The sequence below is a fragment of the Myotis lucifugus genome, unplaced genomic scaffold (genome assembly GCF_000147115.1).
Source record: "Myotis lucifugus unplaced genomic scaffold, Myoluc2.0 scaffold_58, whole genome shotgun sequence".
NCBI classification, from domain to species: domain Eukaryota; kingdom Metazoa; phylum Chordata; class Mammalia; order Chiroptera; family Vespertilionidae; genus Myotis; species Myotis lucifugus.
The window spans coordinates 6706968-6730457 of record NW_005871106.1 but is presented as its reverse complement, the minus strand read 5'-3'; the positions used below and the strand labels follow the sequence as shown (position 1 = coordinate 6730457).

The 23490-nt window shown below is 40.9% G+C and overlaps 1 protein-coding gene across 1 annotated transcript in view; it reads right to left on the bottom strand.

The window, feature by feature from the left end:
• Nucleotides 1-1005: 1005 nt before the first annotated feature.
• Nucleotides 1006-23490, bottom strand: part of CEP192 (centrosomal protein 192) — a 91653-nt gene continuing 69168 nt past the window's right edge. The window contains 12 exon segments of the mRNA XM_023754273.1: nt 1006-1468; nt 3592-3650; nt 4369-4495; nt 7100-7221; nt 9976-10095; nt 12447-12542; nt 13105-13184; nt 15359-15566; nt 16253-16358; nt 17893-18016; nt 18658-18833; nt 22477-22627. Coding sequence (XP_023610041.1) covers nt 1327-1468; nt 3592-3650; nt 4369-4495; nt 7100-7221; nt 9976-10095; nt 12447-12542; nt 13105-13184; nt 15359-15566; nt 16253-16358; nt 17893-18016; nt 18658-18833; nt 22477-22627 — 1511 coding nt within the window. The 3' untranslated portion in view covers nt 1006-1326.

The window sequence follows — 23490 nt, the reverse complement described above, 5'->3', positions numbered from 1 at the left end:
TGCCCAGACCAGGAATCAAACTGTGACCTCCTGGTTCAAAGGTTGATGCTCAACCACTGAACCACGCCAGCTAGGCAAAACATTACATTTTTAAAAAGTAATGCCAGTTTTAAAATTTTTGAGGGTGACTTATCAAATAAATGCACATTCAAACATGAAGAGATCTCACAATTGATGTACAACACCTAGAATTGGAGGACAGTATCAGTGAAACCAATAAGTACTTCACTTGTGAAAACTGTTTTCACAATTTGTGTTTCTAAGCACAAGAAAAAAATGAGGTGAAAAGAAGGAATCTGTTTTTCTATCTCAGGCTCACAGCCATTGGTTCTAAACTGCTCCTGGGTTCAGTTCACCTAGGCAGCTTTTCACCCATTCTGCGCTCTTGCTGTTCCATCAGTAACATCCCACAGTGGTCACCCCACCCACCCCACAAATGCTCACAAGCTGGGATTCTGTTGCTCCAAAGGGGAGGCTGTTCGCTGAGGCTCAGAAATTTTTATCAGGAGACTTACTGATAATGGTTGAGAAGCAGTCAAGCAGCATGTTCCTCCTGGGTGAAACCAGGTAACCACGTCACCTTCTCCGCCTCACTCCTTGCTCACGTTGTCACATTGGAAGCATTTTTCTGACCGCTCAGTGTCTCACTGCCCTGATCGCAGGGTAAGTGTCTGCAGAGGGCCCTGCTACACGGTTCTGGAGCACTTGTCCTGTCTGGCTTTACTTACAATAAATTCTATCTTAAAATACATCAACCTCTCCAATGTATTTGCATAAAATATGAAGACTTTTTCCACTGGGGGAAAACAATTTCATTAAAAGTAAGCTTCCCTCTTTACTGAGGGAAATTAGCTTACGGGGCAGGAGGAAAAGGGAAGGAATCTGTTAGGGGAAAGGAAACTGTGCAATGGAAGAGAAAAATCACAGAACCAACCCCGGAGCTTGGAAGTCATTAGAAGAAAGCGATGTTCTGATTTCTGTATGACATCATATAAAAAAGACAAGTTCAGTGAAAATTAACTTTATTTCTAGATATAGCACAATAAAATATATACCATCTTTATTCAGAATATCATAATCAATTAAAAAATAGAATTCTCTTCTCCCATCAAAAATTAACTACAATACTATAGGCTAGATACATGATATTTTAGTCACATCTTCAGTATTAGCTTCTCAAAACAACAAAAAATCTACTGTTTATACATCAAATATTTTTATACATCGAATTTATCATACAAAATATATACAAAAGCATAATTGTAGTGCAGAAAAATGAAGTTATCAAAATATAACTTAGGCCATTTACTTTACACAATCTGTGTTCTAGTTCAATTTTTCAAGAGCTTCACCAATTAGTCGAATAGCTACACTCTTGCCTTCATCAGTTTGAACAACAAGCAAAGCTTCAAATGTGCCCGCGGCCTTTGGTTTGAACTGCACGGGCATGTTGATGTAATGCTGGGCTCTGCAAAGAGAAAGGAAAATGTCAGCAGCTGATGCTGTGGCCACAAACCAATCACCTGCACAATGCCTGGCAGAGAACCTGGTCCAGTTACACTCAACCTAAATTTATTTCTCATTTCTCTGATGTTATTATTTAATACAAAACTGGCACAAAGAGAGAAATCTAACATCTGATTCAAAAAGTACTGCATACGTATTCCTGGCTAACAAAAGTAGGAAAGAGGAAATCAAAGTTCTGACCATTGTGTATGGAGCTTCCTATTCCATCTGCAAAAGCAGGTACCTATCTACCTAAGAAAGGATGAGAACACCCTACAAGCTACAGTTTACTCATTTGGTTAAACAGATCATAGAGTTAGTGCTTTACACACAGGTCTGTGGGGTTTTTTAAAAATATATTTTTAGCCCTAGCCGGTTTGGCTCAGTGGATAGAGCGTCGGCCTGCGGACTGAAGGGTCCCGGGTTTGATTCCGGTCAGGGGCATGTACCTTGGTTGCAGGCACAACCCCAGTAGGAGGTGTGCAGGAGGCAGCTGATCGATGTTTCTCTCTCATCGATGTTTCTGGCTCTCTATCTCTCTCCCTTCCTCTCTGTAAAAAATCAATAAAATATATTTTAAAAATAAAAATATATTTTAAAAATAAAAATATATTTTTATTGATTTCAGAGAGGAAGGGAGAGGAAGAGAAAGATAGAAACATCACTGATGAGAATCATTGATCAGCTGCCTCCTGGACGCCCCCTACTGGGGACTGAGCCCGCAACACGGGCATGTGCCCTTGACTGGAATCAAACCTGGGACCCTTCAGTCTGCAGGCCGACATTCTATCCACTGAACCAAACCAGCTAGGACCACAAGTTTTTCTTATTCTTATCAAAGTTATACTGAGCTGCTGCTATGAGAGTTGATGCTGGAATTTGTGACATTACATATTTATCCTAAGTTCCATAATGACAGTTAATATAGATGAAAACTTTCTGGAAACTCGTGTTCAGAATAATAAGGAGCTGTCACTAATAAAGTATAAAAGTACCTTATTTATCTTCAAAGCATAAACATTTAGAAATATTCTAAAGTAATATGTTCAAAGAGTACATGTTCAAAGCAAACAAAATGTAAGTTATGATACTATTTCAAATGCTATTGTATGTAAATTGTTCCAATTTTACTGAAATTAAAAATATTTTCCCATGTTTCTAAGTTCTTTTAGATGCTATTAACATGACTACGCAGCTAGGGCTGCACAGAAAAGCAGGGTTCTAATGTATGACAGCTTAAAATTTTCTAGCACTGGAATGATACGTCAACAAGTTCAACCCCTTTGCAGTTCCTAGCTCTATGTGTAAGCTCCGAGTACAGCACTGCTGTCTCAGGGACTCAGTAAAGACAGTCCAGAACGTTTGCTGAGTGGTTCGAGTTCTCTTAGAACAAAACATGTTTTTTAAATAGTCTCCTAATGCTAAAATGAAAGACCTTATAATAATTAAAGATGAAGATAAAATTACTCTTCAATGGTAAGTCCAACAGAACTTAAATAACAGGGACAAACAAGTTTGAGATTTCAACCTAAATGTACATCATGTAGAAAAAGAAAATTAGCAATGACAATTAGGAAATGAGGCCCTGATTTAAGAATAATATAGGGTATTTGAAGAAGACAACTGAAAAATACCATAATGAAAGTTTTCCCAATTAATCTGGAATACTAATTTTTGTCCAAATTAGTGAAAATTTAAATTGCTGATTCTCAGCACAGTAAAAATAATATTTGAAGCAGGAATCATTCTAAAGTTACTCACAAGATAATTAAGGTTGTATGTATGTAAGTGGCTGGCACAACACCGGGTAAAGGAACCATATGTTAAGTCCAAAACACAAGGTGAAGTCTGGGTAGCCACACTGTGAAGCACACCGGGAGTCAGCCATGAAGTGCTGTCCCTGCGGCTCATCCCCTTTCTTATTTAAGAAGATCCCTGTGTTCACTGCTCGCTGGTGCTGGGGATGAAGATGAGGGGCTGCCAGAGAGGGAGGCCTCACAAGTCCTCACTCCCATGAGAAATCTTGATGTCCTGACAACAAATTCCTGCACCAGGTAAGAACAGTTTGACTTATGATAAACTCACCTCAAAGAATATTTTGAGTGCTTGACGTAGAAAGGCTCTCTGGGACTTAAAAACTTCAGCTGCAATTTAATATGAAATACTTTATGAAGTTATGCAAGTTAGATATTTGAACATAAATTTACATTTGCAAATTTAAGTGGAGCCACAAAATTAGGTAAGACAATAAATGCTCGTAAAAACACATAAATAGAGTCCTGGCCGGTGTGTTAAATGGTTAGAGCACTGCCTGCACACTGAAGGGTCACGGATTCGATTCCCGGTCAAGGGCATGCACCCGGTTGCAGGTTTGATCCCTGGCCCGGAAAGAGATGTGTGTGGGTGGCAACCAATCCATGTGTCTCTCTCACAACGATGTTTCTCTCTCTTTTTTTCCTTTCTACTCTCTCTGAAAATCAATGGGAAAAAAATCCTTGGGTGGGGATTAACAACAAAAAAAAAAGAAAAAGAAAAACGCATAAAGAGGAATTTTAATATGCATTTACTCTAGTGTTATCCAGAAGTATGTTGTTCTGATGGTACAGAATGAAAAGAAAAAGTTTTTGTAAAAGTATGAAAGTAAGTGCTAATTTTTTAATTTTCAGATAAACTTTATCTGATAAAAGGTCATGAACTTTCTATGACTTTCTTTATAAATATGGTATTAGGCATTTTAAAAATTAACTCATTATTACAACTTAGCTATAATCTAAAACATAAACTTTTAATTATCAGGAAAATGTTTATCAAATAATTGGATAATTTCTTTTTCTAAAACCCACAATAGTATTTCCAACTTACCGCGTGTGTAATAAAAGAATTATTTCGCAAGTTGACTTTTAAAGACCTTGATTCCCCAACTCTAGTCGGTAGAAACTGATACACATCTTCTGGGGCATAAACTCCACGGTAAGTCAAGTCAAGGTGTCTGCTTTAGAAATAGGTTTAAAAGTCACCAATTTAAAATCAAGTTTTTTAAACAATTTAGACATACTATATTATGGAGTAGTGCTTTAATTTGTGTTTTCCCCTACAACGCACTTAGAAAGTAGTTTTGTAATGGCCATTTAACTAAGTTGTGTAAAGATAAAATGCTGAGAGCAGGCACTCTTACAGAGCTACTGGGATTAGTTGCTATTAAACACAGGATGGCAGCACCACCTCTAACCCTCTTTCTCACTAAAGTCTTGCTCTTCACTAGCTCAAACCCAGCTTACAAAAGGTGGCCCTGGTCTATTTCACTGACTTCTCACAGTGTAGTCCACTGACAATCTTTATTTTTACAAGAACACAGACTAAGTGCGACACAAGCTCTGGCCTCTCAGCAACATCTGATGATAATGACTTCCTCTTGCCTTGGCTTCCAGATTCCACGCTACTGACTTTCACTTCTCTGGCCCCTCGTTAGTCTGTGCAAGCTCATCTCTACTCCCTCCCCTCTAATGCCACGGTCCCACAAGGCGTGGCCATGAACATCTTGAACTGCTCACATGGACTCTCACTAGGCAATCCCATCTCAGGCAATCCAGTGACCTCACAGTTATGTGACTCCCAGATTTGGTTCTCAGCTCAGATGGAATCTCTGGGCAGCATATCCAATCACCTCATAATTACCTTCTTACTAGAGGCCCGGTGCACAAATTCGTGCATTGGTGGGTCCAGCTGGCCTGCCCGCCCCAATAGGGCCAATCGGCCAGGCTGGCCTGGGGGAGGGGCCGCGGGCAGTTGGCCGGCCGGCCCCGCCCCCTGGTCAAACTCCTGGTTGAACTCCTGGTCAGGAACTCCCAGTCGCGGGGACAGTTTGCATATTAGCCTTTTATTATATAGGAAGACTCCATAAATACAGAATAAACTTGTACCCTTTCTCCTCAAATTTAATCCTCCAGATATTTTCTGCTAGGGAACGGTATCTGGGAGCTGACCTTGACCCCCTTTTTTCTCACGCCTTTGTCTAATCCATCACTGAGTCCTTCAAACTTCCTTCCTATATATTTAAAAAGTGTCCATATCTCATCATTTTCCTTGACACTATCTGAGCCCTGGACTGTGTAAGAATACCCTCTGACTTGTTTCACTGCTTGTATTCTTTCCTCCTTCAAAGTAGTCCCATACTACAGCCAAAAGGATTTTTCTGTAAGTAGTTGAATCTCATCATGTCATTCAATGGTTTCTAGCAGCATTCCAGATAAACACCAGACACATGAGGCCGTGTGTGGTCTGCATGCACTCTGCCCACCTCCCTCTGGAGCCTCAGCTCATAGTGCACCCCTTCCTCTGTGCTCTAGGCCTGCGGGCTGCTTTTAGTTCCTCCAGGGCCAACAATCTCGCCACCTGGTCATTTACACAGTCCTCTTCACCCAGGACATTTCCACTCATTCTCAACGTAAAGGTCCCATTTTAGGGAGGTTATTCTCAGATATGTGTCCCCGTGTTTCCCATTTATTTCCTCCCAGTCCTTTCCACAGGTTGTAATCAAGCCTGTTAAGTGTGATTATTTGTGATGTGGCTCCTCCTCCAGAAGGTGAAGTCTGTGGAGGCAAGAGCTAGGGCAGTTCTGCTCACTGTCTTATCTCCACCACCCAGAATGCAGTGAGCACCCAGTCAATAAGCATGAGATGAGCGAATGAGTAAATAGCACAGAGGCTGTGATAAGAACACATTCTTTAAAGGTTTCTAATTTCTTACAAATTGCATTACTTACTCCTACTAGAAATAAACGACCCCATTTATAGTAAATTTAGCAGGTGTTTATCATATTCTTACAAGCATCTTCCTGCAGAACTAACTTAGACCTAAATATTAGTTAAGAATTATTAGAAATATTTTCATTAGGTAAAATACTTAAATATTATCATTCAAGTTATGTAAGCTGCTGGTATAAAATATACATCCTTAAAAGTTTTTAAGAATCTACTTTCATAGATTTTTTAAAATCTCTTTTGGAATGTAAAATGGTACAACCACTTTTGGCAGCTTATTTTAATGTTAAATATATGTTTATCATATGACCCAGCAATTCTATTCTTAGATACTTTTACCTCCACCAAAATGAAAAAATATGTCCACAAAAAACACATACAATGATGTTCACAGCACCTTCATTCATAATGGCCCCAAATTAGGAGCCACCCAAATGTCAACAGGAAAATGAATAAATAAATTATGACATGTTCATACAATGGAATACTAAACAAAAAGGACCAAACTACAGATATACACAACAACACGAACGAATCCCCCAAAAATGTATGTTAAGTGAAAGAAGCCAGATAAAGAGTGCATATGTATATGAAATTCAACCAACTAACCTATGGCAATAGATTAGAACAGGACAAACCTTGGGGTGAGGATGGAAGTTAACTGCAAAGGGACACAAAAGAACTTTCCACTGGACAAAAAATAGTCTCTATCGCAATTGGAGTGGTAGTAACACATGTAAGCTCATAGGTGAAGTCACTGAGCATTTTACTGGATCTAATGACACCTCTATAGAGTACTGGGGAACACTTGTAAGAATGACAAAACAACATACCCAGGTATGGGAGCAGGAGCTTCTGACACAGCTTGTCTTCGGGGCTTAACTAGATTATCTATTTTAATAAGAGTATTTGTAGAAACACATGAATTTCCAGGCTCATTTTCTGCTTTGACACTCTGTATAAAAATAAAGAAAGCACAGGGTGTGGGAGAAGAAATAATAGTCTAGGAAAATATAAGGACATTTATGTTTTTTAATTCTACTATTTCCTTCACAATTTTTAAAAAGGAGACTTAAGATTTTTAAAGTAGCTAAATCAAAAACCCTATACTTTACTTTTCACTGCTCAGATTCTTACACACACACACACACACACACACACACACACTCTCTTATCTAATCAAGTTAGAGATTTCATAAAGTCAAACCCAGACTTCAAACATGCCAATCAATAAAAATAAATGAGAGAACAGGATTGGGAACCAAGATGGCGGCATAAGGTGTAAACCTGTGCGTGCTGCCCCCACAACAACATTGAAACTACAACTATAAGACAAAACAGCTATCATCCAGAACCACGGGAAAGCTGGCCGAGTGGAAGTTCTACAACTGGAAGGAAAGAAAGGGCACTCGGGATCTGGGTGTGGCCGCGGTAGCCACCTCAGGAGCTGGTGAGCGGTGAGCGCAGCCCGGCCAAGCGCGGGGGATCGGAACTAGGGGACCACGTGGGGAAGCGGGCGGCGCAGCCGGCGCCCCAATAAAGTCTGTTTTGATGAGGAAAAAAAAAAAGAAGGAAAGAAAGAAGCGCATGAGACCGGGTAGGAGGCGCCAAGAACAGAGGTACAAAGGCACGCGCGAGGCGGGCTGCACCTGGATGCGCGGTTTTTTTCCATTAGAAGGAGATACAAGCTCTCGAATGCACTGAGCTAGTTTAAGGCGAGATTCTGGGGTCCCAGACTCCTACGGGGAGAAACTGGACTGCCTTGCAGCGGGTCGGAAAGCGAGGGTGGCTCTCTCGCAGAGCTGCTCGCAGGGATCATTGTTGCTGTGGGGGCGCGGGACTCGGGGACGCAGAGGGACTGGGGGACGCAGAGGCGTGGAGTCGCAGAGAAGGCTGATGACAGCCATTGCTGTTTGCTCCGCCCCGTGATTCTCTGAGACCCCACCCCACTCAATTTACATCCCCACCCAAGCTGTGCTCAGCTGCGCAAAGGAATCACCTGTGCTTTTGCAGCCTAATCTAACAAACTGCAGCTGGTCAGAGAGCTCCAAAACTTCCAAATCTCAAACAAAGAGGAGAAATCTGCTAATATCGCTGTAGCTCCTGCTGGGTGGACTCACACAGTGGTTGACTTGGAGATCCAGGAGCCAGGGTACCCCTGGTCAGACACCAGATTTCAACTCCTCACATCCATAAGGGACACACTCGAGAAGCAGATTCGGTGAGCACCAAAGCCCCACTGAAGCAAGTCCTGTCCCATAAGGGTGTCTCCAGCACAGCAGTTCTTCCACTGTAGACACAGCGGGTCCTCACAGTCAGCCAAAAATGCGGAGACAAAGAAACATGTCACAAATGAAAGAAATGGAGGAAAGCAAACTAATGGAGGACATAGAGTTCAAAACCACAGTTATAAGGTTACTCAAGAATCTTCTACGAACCTCCGAGGAACTTAGTGAGACCTTCAAGGATCTTAATGAGAATGCCAAAAAAAAAAAAATGAAAAAGGACCAGTCAGAAATTAAACATACACTGATTGAAATTAAAAATAATATACAGAGATCCAACAGCAGACTAGAGGATCCCAAGAATCAAGTCAAAGATTTGAAATATGAAGAAGCAAAAAACACCCATCCGGAAAAGCAAAACGAAAAAAGAATCCAAAAATATGAAGATAGTGTAAGGAGCCTCTCGGACAACTTCAAACGTACCAACATCCGAATTATGGGGGTGCCAGAAGAAGAGAGAGAGCAAGATATTGAAAACCTATTTGAAGAAATAATGACGGAAAACTTCCCCTACCTGGTGAAAGAAATAGACTTACAAGTCCAGGAAGCGCAGAGAACCCCAAACAAGAGGAATCCAAAGAGGACCACACCAAGACACATCATAATTAAAATGCCAAGTGCTAAACTCAAAGAGAGAATCTTAAAAGCAGCAAGAGAAAAACAGTTAGTTACCTACAAGGGCGTACCCATACGACTGTCAGCTGATTTCTCAACAGAAGGGAGAAATGCAGGCCAGAAGGGAGTGGCAAGAAATATTCAAAGTGATGAATAGCAAGAACCTACAACCAAGATTACTCTACCCAGCAAAGCTATCATGTAGAATTGAAGGTCAGATAAAGAGCTTCACAGACAAGAAAAAGCTAAAGGAGTTCACCACCACCAAACCAGCATTATATGAAATGCTGAAGGATATTCTTTAAGAAGAGGAAGAAGAAGAAAAAGGTAAAGATAAAAATTATGAACAACAAAGTGACAACAAATAAATACCTATCAACAAGTGAACCTAAAAATTAAGTCAGAATAACTGGTGAATATAATAGAATCAGGGGCATAGAAAGGGAGTGGACTGACAATTCTTGGGGGGAAGGGGGTGTGGGGGTGCAGGAAGAGATTGGACAAAAATCTTACACCTATGGATGAGGACAGTGGCCGGGGGTAAGGGCATGGGGTGGGGTGGGAACCAGGTGGAGGGGAGCTATGGGGGGAAAAAGAGGAACAACTGTAATAATCTGAACAATAAAGATGTATTAATTAAAAAAAAAGATAAATGAAAAAATTAAGATAAGGCTATATAGCAGAATTAATGAAATTAGAATAATATCAGGAAAATATTCTGCATTTTCAGGCCAGTTTTTCATGTCAGTTTCACTTATATTTTCAATATACACACACAATAATTTAATTAAATTTAGTGTAATACTCACTTGTCCAGAAAGTTGAAATCTCAAGGTATGTTTCATGTGAGGCTCTGTCAGGGGGTGACATTCAACATCCCAAAACTGGGCATAATCCCCTTTATCTCTGGGCAAAAATGTAACAGAGACCTATAAAACAATACATCCAGGAGAGAAGTTTAGACACTGTACCTTACACACATGTAGTTAAATTACCAACTCAAAGTGTTGGCATGAAAAATTAAAGAGAAAAAACTTGCATTGGCTAGTTTTTCCCCTAATTAAAAAAGAATTTGAACAATTGTGCTTTTAGTGGGCTTGTTACTGTACCAGATCCAAAATATATTTTTCTTTAAGGCTTTATGTAACATATTCCTAAAAATGTAAATTTTCTTAATTAAAAAAAAAAATCATCAAAAATTCTGTGTGAGTCCTGGGCATGTGCTGTACCTATTGGGCCAGCTGCATACATTTCCACCCATTCTGGGCCAGCAGCCTTGGTACATGGGTGTCCCTAATGAACTATGAGGAGTGACCCTGCCAGTAACATTGTGCCCCTCCCTTTTCCCCAGGCCCTCAATCTGCTAGTCCCAAAGCCTTGAACTAAATGCAAGTGGATACAGAAAGCCTTCTCCTGGCATGTCAGAGCAGCAGGACAAGGGCTGCCCAGTGTGTCCAAGCAGAGTTGAGCAGACCCTGCCTGCCCTGCCTAATGCTGAAGCCAGGGGGAGCTGGAGATGCCCCTAGGTGGGGGTTGTTGGAGGTACAAGTGGGGAGGGATCTTGCTGGGGCCGGCCTTGGTGTCCACCCTGCCCTGTGCAGTATTTATTGCTAAATTATTGTCTACCATACCACTAAGCATGGGCCAGGCCCTGGGAATTATTGCTGCACACAGTGTATGCTTATGCCATATAAGGTTTTCTTTATTTTGTATGTGATCAATAAATACCTTTTAAAGAGAAAAAATTCTAGAGATGTACATCTAATTCCAGACACACACTGTGTTCACTGCAATGCTTATACCCTCTGCTGGCCTAGTGGTAAAGGACTAAGCCCAGCACACAGTCACTGACTGGAGAGGAATGAAAGGACACAGAAAATGCAAAGGAAAGGTAGGTGCATAACAGGAGGTAGAAAAGACAAGCACCACTATGCTACATACTAACAGCTTTTCTTATGATTAACTTCAGAATATCCGTCGACCATTTACGCTGACCGTACAACTCAAAGTTATAGATACGAACTGTATGCATACAATCTGTAGAAAGCTCAATAATGAGAAAGTTGTAATATTTTAAAATGGTGTTTTATAAAGTTTACCAGCAACGAACTTTATCAAAGAATTCAGTGTGAAAAATACTGACTACTAGTCAGGGTGACAATGAATCAGTATTTGAGTCTGAACTTAACATTAAAACATTTACGTGACCCAATTTCTGTCACTATAGAACATAAGTGACAATGCGGCCAGCAAGCCTGAGAGCATGGAGGCAAAGGCAGAATACTGATCGAAATGAGGTCACGATTAGTGAGTTATACTGTTAAAGATGCTTTGGACATTTAGAAGATTAAGAAAGAAGACAACCATGTCCTAAATGATGAAAATATACAAACTATCAGGAACTACAGGGGGGCAGTACCATGAATTAGACAAATCCTACTTACACCTCCTTCCAACACCAAAAAAATAAAGAGAGAAAACCTAATATTATTGCATGTCACACAGTGGGAACATAATGGGCACTTTAACATTCATTCGCTCAAAAAATTGTCTGATGCTTCAAAAAATTATTGTGTGCATCTTTTAAGAATTAGGTTGTAACTAATTTTTCCCTCTTCTGGAACACCATTATATACACCAATAATTGTGCTATTTGGTAATGCTTCCATAAATGGTCCCAGAATGATGTGCCTTGTTCCCCTGGCCCCACCTTAAATTAAGAAACCAGACCTAAAATTCATTGACAAATGTGATCTGACAAGATGATATGTGTTGCTCTGGGCCAGGATATACAGTATGAACACAACAAAAATCACGGAGGTGTATTGTGTGAAAAATTCCTGGGAGACAATCTAATTCTGTACCCTCCTTTTTCTTTTTTTACAGTTTTACTGAGATATAAATCCACATACCATACAATTCCCTGGTTTCAACAGGTTTTTAGTGTATCTCCAGAACTGTGTAACCATCACCACGAAGCTATTGTCTAAATTAGCGCTACTTGAAGTAGGTTCTAAGTACTAGCAGCCTGCAGCCATATGAAGTGCTTATATCGGAATGTACATCGATCCCACGACCAAGCATGGTATTTTGTTTTGCTGTTAGGGAGCAAGACTTTCTGCTGCAGGAAGCAATCCACTAACTTGTGTAAGCCTCTTCTCCTGTGGCGGCAGCCTGGCTGTGAGCAGCACTGGTCTAGGTGAAGCAAACGGCTCTGCTGGAAACACAGGAGACACTCCTGGCCAACACTAGCTGGCTGTAAAACCATGTCAACACTCACCTTTTGTGTGCCATGGCTTTCCATTATTCCCGAAATAGGAGAACATCTGAATGCTGCATAAGTAGCTCTAAAAACATCTCCACTTTCATCGACTGCCTACAAAGTAATCATTTAAACAAGCACATGAAAAAAAATGTAAGAAAGGCCACGGTGTTCTAAACAACACACACGACAACACTCAATTCCAGCATGGCCCACCGGCAGAGATTACTTGCAGTATACAGTAGGCTAACACTTGGTGGCAAAGAGCATTCAATTCTGCCTCCTGCACTAGCTCCCACTGGTGGCAAACACACAATGGTACGCAGAACCTGGAGAGAAAAGTGTGCGTGCACGAGCACACACACTCTGTTCCATTCTATAACAAAATTTTTTCTATTTTTCAAACTAAAGTTATTTCAGATAAAAATCAGGGCTGTAGGAGATAGCATTAAATGGAGCAAGTACATTTTTCATATACATTCTCTAATTTGACTCTCAAAACCACCTTGCAAAAAAGACAGGGGCAGGTATTAGCCCAACCTGTAGAGAAAATCAAGTAAACAAATTAGGAACAGAAAGCCAATAATCTCAACCTATATTCATAATTCAACCTTTGAAACACCCTCCCTAAAGTTCAAACAGTAAAACAAGTATAACAGCAGCAATGATTACTGACCTTGACATAAGGTGGAGCTAAAGATGACAGATACCACTTTACTTCTGTGTTACCATGATTCTGAAGTTCCAGATAATTTTCTAAAAGGAACACATGTACAACAACTCAGTCTCTTGGAGAGGTAAGTAAATAGGCAGATTATTGTGATAATTACTATGGCTGCCTCATCACAGAGAAAAATATAATCATTAGATCCCTAGAGAAGCCCTACAGGAACTACAGTACTTTCTAACAAAATCATGTTTGACAATATCTTAACTTGGATTTAATCAAAGTGCAATGCCAAGCTACTGAAAGGCTTAATTTTAAGCAAGAGAGCAATAAAGTGATTTCCATGATTAAGAAATGACTGGCTGCAGTGGAGGAGAGACGGCAAGGGGTCAGAGTGAAAGAAGGAGCCCTGGTCAGCTGTCACTGCAGCATGTGGTGGAGATGATGCATGAGTAACTTGAACTGCAGCAACGAGAGGAAAAGCAGTGAGCATATAAGGGATTTATTTTGAAGACAGACTGTAAAGGACTAGCTCATGGACTGGATAGGAGGGAGGGAAGGAAAGGAAAGGAGAGCAGCTTCCACCCGGCCGGCATGGCTCAGTGATTGAGCGTCAACCTATGAATCAGGAGGTCAGGGTTCGATTCCCAGTGGGGCGCATGCCTGGGTTACAGGCTCAATCCCCACTGTGGGACATGCGAGAGGCAGCCGATCAATGATTCTCTCATCATTGATGTTTCTATCTCTCTCTCCCTTCATCTCTGAAATCAATAAAAATATTTTTTTTAAAAAAGAAAGGAGCTGTTAAATACTGTTAAGAGATGTGAAGGACACATACTAAGGAGGGCTGGGAAAGAGCCTAGTGTTGTTGATATGAGAGTTGAGCTCATGAATCAGTCAGCATGTCATTTTCTCCAGCAATGTTCTGCTGCTAAGGTATGAACATGGAGTAGGTAAACAATTGGTTTTAACATGGGTTAGGATTTTGCCAGACAGGAATGTGGGGGGAGAGGGGCACAAGGAAGTTAAGAATGTGAAGCAGTAATTATAATAGACCACAGAATTCAAGGAGGGTTATCAGAGAAGCGGGATGTGAGTAGGGTGATGGAGAGTGGAAAGGTAGTAGGATCAGTAGCCTGGAGGTCTGAATGAGGTCAAACAACTGCTGTAATTCCTAGAGTAAGTGAGCTGGAAAGACAGGAGCGTGATGTTCAGGAAGTGACAAGCTTGAAACTGAGAGAGAAAATATGGCATAGCTATTGGTGATGACAAAATCTAAGAGGGGACTGAAAGTAGGAAACTGAGCTTAAGTGGAAGACAAAATCAATGAAAGAGACCAGGAGCTAGAGGGCTAAGTGACAGATGGTCCCAAATTCTTTCTAATAGGTCCCACATATAATCCTAGTCCTTCAAACTGAAGAGAGAAAGAAAGAGAGAGAGAGAGGCACAGACACACACACACACTGACTCTCAAAGTGACATCAGTGACAGAGCAAGGCTCTTCCCACTTTCCTCTCTTCTTCAGCTAACTTATTTGCAACTAGAGGCCTAGTGCATGAATTTGTGCACCATTGGGGTCCCTTGGTCTGGCTTGTGGGATTGGGCCGAAACCAGCTCTCTGACATCACCCGAGGGGTCTCGGATTGTGAGAGGGCACAGGCCAGGCTGAGGGACCCCACCAGTGCAAGATCGGGGCTGGGGAGGGAAGCAGGAGGTTGGCCAGCTGGGGAGGGACCACAGGAGGGCTCCAGGGCATGTCCAGGCTTTCTCACTCAGTCCCGATCGGCCAGACCCCAGCAGCAAACTATCCTACCAGTCGGAGCGTCTGCCCCCTGGTGATCAGTGCACGTAATAGCGAGCAGTTGGGCGGCCTTAGCATATCATTAGCATATTATTGATTGGTTGAACAGATAACCAGACAATTAGCATATTAGGCTTTTACTATATAGGATTCTAGTCAAAAATCTAGTGAGAGTTGGAAAAGGATGGTTCTGACCATATAAAATCAAATAAAGTCAGCATGTAGTTTTCTCCAGCAATGTAAGACTCTTGGAATACACAGATTTACTAAATGCCTTATAGTTACGATTTTTAAGCTCCCCCAAATCCATCTCATCATTGAAATGATTTCCAATAATTACGTGATTTTGTCCTGAAGGGGGTAAAATTTTGTACCTATCACTAACATATGGTTAACTAAGAGTACTACACGCACTCAATATGTCAGTAGACATTTGAATTAAATAATCTTGTAATACCATACCTGAAGTTTCACCAGGTTCTGTTGTAGGAAAAGTAACAGTCTTATTTCTTATCTCAACTTTTGTGGAAGGTGGCTTTGTCATTGGTTTTACAAGATGTCTAGTTAAAGGCTCAGTAACTGGAAAAGGGATTCCCAATGGGTTGGAGGCCAAACGAGTGAGAAGTTCTGCTTGAGTCAGGTCTTCTCGAATTTGAACTTTCACAATTTTCTGAAATGAGCCAAATAAAGGGATAAGACACAAATGTAGCTGCAACTTTTTAAAAATATATATATTTTATTGAATTTTTACAGAGAGGAAGGGAGAGGGATAGAGAGTTAGAAACATCGATGAGAGAGAAACATCGATCAGCTGTGTCCTGCACACTCCCCACTGGGATGTGCCCACAACAAGATACATGCCCTTGACCGGAATTGAACCTGGGACCCTTGAGTCCACAGGCCGACGCTCTATCCACTGAGCCAAACTGGTCAGGGCAATAGCTGCAACTTTTAAAGAAACAACTCTTATTTTTAAGTCATGGTAGAGAAAAGTAGTGCCATACGAAATACTTGATGAATTTATAAATTAAAATTTATTCAGATCAAAATAAATCTTTGACATTATCCCCTGTCCCTGATCTCCCCATTTTTCAAAGCAAATTTTATAAACTAATAATGGCTTCTAGGCCCCACTCTCCATTCCTGCCCCCACCCAGGGAAATCATTCAGATCACTCATGGAAAATCTCTGCACTAAACACTCTATTGAATAAATCTGGTTGGGCTGAAAGAGCAGACACCTTCATATCACTTCTGAAATGTAAGTGCTAATAAGAATTACAACACTTAAGATACAACACAAGTTAAGAGAAATGCTGCTCAAAAAAAAAAACAAACCAAAAACGTTAACAAGTACCTTCTGTCCATTGTCACAGTGAATATAGATCAAACCACTCCATGGGAACATTGATTGTTTTGTGGATGAGGAGGAATTGGGGCTCACAAGAATCTGTAGCTTACTCCTTAAGAAAAGAATGTCATAATGAAAACCAAGAATATCCTACACTTTAATAGCAAGAACAACAAGAGTTATAAATACTATCCTATCAATAACCAACTATTTCCTTATTGCTCAGAAAGAGCAGATAACAGAGGTGAGCTCCCATGCACATCTGATTTTGCATCAGCTCCAACTCTGTGACTAACAAAAAGTTAGGTAGCATGAAACCCTGAACCTAAAGGCAAACTCCCATGAAAACAGACCATACCATAGAAATACCATTTAAAAAGCAATTCAAAATTAAAATATCTAGAGAAAAGAACATATCTACAGCAAAAAATCAATACGACAAAGCTTTAAGCCACTTGCGAATAAAGAATAATACTGTCACAATACAAAGGAAATGTAATGTAGGTGGGGAGAAAACTGAAAGGGAGAAGACAAAAAAGGAATGAAAACAGATTGTTTCTCCCCTCCCCACCCCCCATTACTAAAATTTCCTGTGTTCATTGTTCTCTTCAAGAGCTATGGGATGTCAAAGAACAAATATGGACAATACAGCCAGATCTGTGACTTAAACAAATCCCCAGTTACAAAAGCTACTTTGGTACAGGTCAAAAATGGCAGAGAAAGATTATATCCACTGCTAACAGCTAAACACCTGGGACAATGGAAAAAGTTGTTTGTGAACAACCTGTCCTCATTTCTCTAAATTTTCAACCATTAATTAGTAAATGTTTAGTTGACTGCTTTGGTCCGAGGAATATTTCTCTGGAGTGTCCCTAACCATACCTCACCTCAGGTCTTAGTCAAGTAAATGCATACTCCATCATTTTGCAAAGTAAATAAACTTCATGTTGTTGTTCCGCAAAGTTGCTATTGCTAAATATGAAGCAATTATCAGATGTGAAGGTTCTGTGCTGACCCAAACACGGTCCCTAAAAAGCTACGGAGCTGTGATAGGCTTTACCTTCTCCTACCAATAATTAAGCTGCAAAAAGAGGGTAGCTGCTTATCAACATCAGGCCCTCAAAGACTCCCTTCTATCTCAGAATAGTCTTTGCAGAAAATGGTAGGTTTGTGGGTCAGACATATTAAGTCAGAAAAAGCTTTGTCTATAAAATGCCCTTCAGACAAACCCAGCAGAATAAGTGAGTGAAATCCAAGGTAATGAAAGGCAGAACATCTGGGCTTTAGAGACCCTCACCCCTCATCATAGCCCCAACTGTATCTGTTGCTTTGTAATTTTGAAGCCAGAGTACTATGCCAGAAAACATTCTCACGTCTTCCCTCCGGAACTCTCTCCCACCTCTCACGTCTTTCTTGACCTTTAGGCTGTATACCATATTTGGCTACAGGCATGGTCTTTATTGCACTAAGTAGCATGAGTCTTGAACTCACTATAAGTCTCACAGAACCACACATGGCACACTGTACAGAGTCAGCACATGGCAAAATTCTACTAATAAATTAAAACAGCGTATTACTTGATCCTTAAAAGATTACCACGCCAGCATCTGAATAACACACCCAGAGAAAAGAGATGACATACTTACTCTGGCTCAATAAATCCATGTTGTGGTGTGACCGTAAGGCAATGTGCCGGCCAGTACAGTTCAAAGTTCAGTAACCTAACAGAATTATTTAAAATCTGGAAACGTCCAGTTTTTGCCAGGTCACCTATTATATCAGATAAATAAATGTTACTTTCATTTAGCATTAGTGAATAAGACCCAGTTAATAAACAGTAAAAATAAATCCTAAATAAGTACACTAGTAAACCAGCTTATTGTGCTTTCTCAATTGCCCAGTTACAGGAATTTCAAATTCCTGTTGAAGCAAGGCCATCTGTTTACTCTTGGAAACGACAAAGATACTGAACAAAGTTCAAATACTGAACAAAGGGAGAGAGAAAAGGAAATCTGGAAATTGTTATTACCACCTGGCCTTATCTTGGGCATATACATAGGTACCAGATTTGTTCCTACTTTACCAACTATACCAATGTTAAGGCTAAAAGAGGCCAAGTGCCAAATGGTTTCCTTGGGGCAGAAGATGTGGTGGAAGGAAGGGACCATGGGTCCTAAGTGGCTCTGCCGTACGGGAAATGGGAACTTGGACTGAGGGCCATGGCCTTTGTCAGGATGATGCTGTGGTTCAAGTCTGAACTGGGTCTCTAGTAGGTGAGAGGAAGACCTATGAAAGCCACTGGCTACATGTGCATAAAGTCCACATATATATCCTAGATGAGCCGGGGGTACAAAGTAAGTACAGCAGGGTTTCAGAGGGCATTCCTGTCATGTTTTCACTGACATACTCACACGCAGAAGGGGCTACCAAAATCAAGTGTTCGGGGTGGACAGTCCACATTTCTTCAGAGGATGATTTATCTTGAGGTGGGTGAACAGCTTGTGAAAGTGGAGAACTTTGAGGACCTTTAACTGGTAAAACATCCAAAGAAACATTGCCACCATGTTTCCCAAGACTGTCAGATTCACTACAGAAAAAAAGAAATAAAAATCAAAAGTGATAAAAAGCCAGATCATGTCATGTTTTTATATTAATTCTGCATAAATTTCAAAACATTTAGATAAAACTGAAAGTGCGTTACATACTGTGGATTTTTCAGGGAATTAAAATCCTTCATATTGTGTATACTTAAAGTAATGTATAAAAAATACAGAATAGGTCAAATACTATTATACTAATTTTTACTAAGATCACTCAATGATTTAATTTCTTTCCTGCTTTGACTTCTGCATGCCATCTAAGGTCTCTTACAAGGATTTACTAGAAAATTAACCAATATTAAGAATTTTTTTAAAAAAATTAAACTCTTAATGTATCTCTGTTTTCATGATGCTAACACCAAACACTTTAAAATAAGAAAGTCTTTTGGGAAAAATGCCACAGTAAAAAATGCTAATAAAATTTAACAAGTTTTTAACTAAGTGTTGAAGCAGTGTTTTCAAATAAGCCTTAGATTACAAAAAAAGTAATTCAAAACAAATTTTGTAATCACAAAAGCACATGGATTAATTGAAGTTCAACTGTGCAGAATCCAAATTCTCCTACTCTACAGTGGAACATCTTTTTTTTCTTTCTTTTTCTTTTTAAAAATATATTTTTATTGATTTCAGAGAAGAAAGGAGAGGGAGAGAGAAATAGAAACATCAATGATGAGAGAGAATCATTGACTGGCTGCCTCCTGCACGCCCCTGACTGGGGATCGAGCCCACAACCCGGGCATGTGCCCTTGACCGGAATCGAACCTGGGACCTTTCAGTCCCCAGGCCGACACTCTATGCACTGAGCCAAACCAGCCAGGGCAATAGTGGAACATCTTTAAGTTGACACTCAGCACAAAGAAATCCGCTTTACCCTTGCCCATTGCCCTCTCACCCCCTCCTTTTCAAAGCAGGCCTCTACTGCCCCGGGGAAATGGAGGCACCTGCCAAATGTCAGGAATAATTTTAAGAAATAAAAACGTTTATTCTTGGCTTTTTAGCTTCCTAAGAACCAGTACCAGATAATAAGTGATTTTCAAGGTAATTTTTCACATATGTAACTATATTTAATTCGTTCTTTGACTCAATATCTTAGAAGAAAATTAACATTGTAAGTATAGGAGAAAGAAAGCAAGCTGGCTGAACTAGAGGCATCGGGTGATGAAGGTGAGTGCGTGTGTCAGCAGTGAACTTAGTGGCACTGGGACTTGCAGGGAACTCTCAGGCAAACACTGGGCCCAGGAGGCAGCCCATGTGATGAGAAGATTGATTAAAAACAGAAGGATTGAGTAAAATGTAAATATATTGAGGCTAATAGGGCCAGGATTTTCAGTGTTGGGAGAAAAAATATACAATTAGAGAAAGGAAAAAAGAAATACACTGTATTTTGTTAGATTAGAATTGGAGGTATCAGTATAGACTCATAGTTTTAACATATTAACAGACATGGATACATGTGGATTTATATATAAACTAGAGGCCCGGTGCACAAAAATTTGTGCACTCGGGGGGGTCCCTTAACCCGGCCTGTGCCCCCTCGCAGTCTGGGACCCCTTGGGGGATGTCCACCCTGGGGACCGGGCCTAAGCTGGCAGTCAGACATCCCTCTGGCAGCCCGGGAGCCCTCGGGGATGTCCACTTGCCAGCAAGGGAGCAGACCTAAGCTGCAGTTTGACATCCTTAGCGCTGCTGAGGAGATGGGAGAGGCTCTCGCCACCACCGCTGTGCTGGCAGCCGTCAGCCTGGCTTGTGGCTGAGCAGAGCTCCCCCTGTGGGAGCGCACTGACCACCAGGGGCAGCTCCTGCATTGAGCATCTGCCCCCAGGTGGTCAGTGTGTGTCATGGTGACCAGTCATTCCCAGTCTTTCTGCTGTTAGGGTCAATTTGCATATTACCCTTTTGTTATATAGGATAGAGGCCTGGTGCATGGGTGGGGGCTGGCTGGTTTGCCCTGAAGGGTGTCCCGGATCAGGGTGGGGGTCCCACTGGGGTGCCTGGCCAGCCTGGGTGAGGGGCTGAGGGCCGTTTTCAGGCTGGCCACACCCCCTTCAAGGTGGGGGTCCCCACTGGGGTGCCTGGCCAGCCTGGGTGAGGGGCTAATGGCTGTTTGCAGGCTGGCAAAGCCCCCCCAGCGGAAACCCTCACCCCATGGGTATGGCCAGCCTGGGTGAGGGGCTGGTGGCTGTTTGCAGGCTGGCCACAGCCCCTTCAGGGTGGGGGTACCCACTGGGGTGCTTGGCCAGCCTGGGTGAGAGGCTGAGGGCTGTTTGCAGGCTGGTCAAGCCCCCCAGTGGAAACCCTCACCCCATGGGGGTGTGGCCAGCCTGGGTGAGGGGCTGAGGGTCGTTTTCAGGCTGCCCACAGCTCCTTCAGGGTGGTGGGGTCCCGTTGGGGTGCCTGGCCAGCCTGGGTGAGGGGCTAATGGCCGTTTTCAGGCTGGCCACGCCCCCCAGGCGACCCAAGCTCCCAGCCTCTCCTTTCTTTCCCCCCCCACCTCCTGGCAGGCTGGAAGCAGGTATCTGGGATTTATTGATCTTCTTGGCCAGCATAGACGGGAAGCTTAGCTTCCTCCATCGCCAGGGGCAACCCAAGCCTCCTGCTTGCTCCAGCTCCTTGGCCACCGCCATCTTAGTTGGGTTAATTTGCATACTTGCTTTCTGATTGGCTGGTGGGCATGGCTTGTGGGTGTAGCAGAGTGATGGTTAATTTGCATGTTTCTCTCTTATTAATGTAGATGCTTTTGTTTTCTAGCTCTGTCTACTGAGGAGGCCTAGAAGTAGTGACATCTGAAAAGCAGTAGCACACCAACTACCCATATCCTGGTTTCAATTCCATTCTCTACTAAAAGGAACCAAGACTTCTAAGAGAAGTCCCAGCTATTCTAGGGCTTGGACAGGGTAAGTATAAGATGAGCCTAGACTATCCTGTTGTGCCACCGAATAAGGAAGTGCTCAAAGAATGCTGTGGGCACATCAAAAAGATCAAGAAGCCAAATTAAGAGACCAAATAATGACAATAAAGGATTAATACTGAACCCATGAGTCTGTCCTAATATTAGTGAATAAGTACATTAAAGAGGGAAAAATAAATCTCTTCCTCATAGTGAAAAAACAACTAATAAATGTAGGAAAATGAAATGAGGAAATCACTATTTGGTAAGTAAGATAGTAATACGTGATTCAGGCAACAATCATCAATAGGTGCTAAAAGTCTGATGAGGAACTAAGATAATTCATCATCTCCAGGTATTTCCCTACAAGATATTAAAAATAAAATAAAATAAAATAAAATAAAATAAAATAAAGAAACTTAGGGCTACTTGGTCATCATCCCTGCAACTTACCCTTAAATGGTTTAGAAAAAAGTTATGTATACATAAAGAACAATAAAGTAAATGTGTTAAATGTTAACAACTGGGGAATCTCAGCAAAGGTAATACATGGGAATTCCCTGAACGATTTTTTAACTTTTCCATAAATTTGAAATTACTCAACTGAAACCAAAAAAACAATGATGAAATAAACGTTTGAGACAAATAAACAAATTAATAAATGAAGTACAGGGAAAAGACCAGCTATACTATGAATCAAGTAATCTTGAAGTCTGTTGTGACAGATGTTTTGTTTGTTTTACCTTTTAAATTCTAGGTTAGCTTTGGAAGAAGACTGAAGAAATTCTCTGTTAGAAGTGGAATCTCTGAATTCTCCAATTACTGAAAGCATAATTTTACGCATGTTTCCATAAAAGAGTTGAACATCATTAGGCCGCTGGGGAAGATCATACACTGAAATAGAAATAATGTTTGAAATATATGAATCCACATAACCACACTACAAACACCAGGTAAATTTATATATATATTTACTAGCCACAAAATATTACTCTGTTAGGTTGGGAGTAGGTGACAACTTGATTTTTAATACTATTGATGAGCATGAAATATAGGCAGCTCAGCATCAATGATTAGCAGCACAGGCTCTGGCCTTAGATTTGAACTATAGCCTTGCCAATCATTAGCTCTGTAACCTTTGGCAACTTAACCTCTCTAAGACTAAGCTTTAGTCTCCTCATGTACAATATGGAATAACAAACTATCTCAGGGACTGTTGTGACCATTAAAATAAGAATTTTAAAAGATATATGTGGCATAAACGTTTATATAAAGCGAACTGTGGACCAGACACTGTTCTATTTCTTTTGTGTATATTAACCTACTTGGTTTTCACAACTCTTTGAGAAAGGCATTATCTCCACATCGAAGATGAGGAGGAATCTGAAGCACAAAGAGGTTAAGAGCACACAATTTATAAGTGGCAGTCTTGCAAATATTTAACTTAAGCAAATCTAGAAACCAGGCAATATTAATATCATTAAATATTATAGATTAATAAAATGGTGCTGGAGTTGAATATCTCTAGACTAGTCCACCTGAATTTATACAGACAAGAAATTTTATATAACGTGTTTGTAATCTACATATAAATTAGATTTTAAGAATTACATTTTTAAATGGAAATTTTAAAAGAACACAGTAAGTGTAAACTGAAATTTATAGTAACCAATATATCTGACTATAAAAGTTTAAATCAACTAAAAATGTCACTAATTACACATTTTACAAAAATGTGATTATAAATATTTGTAATA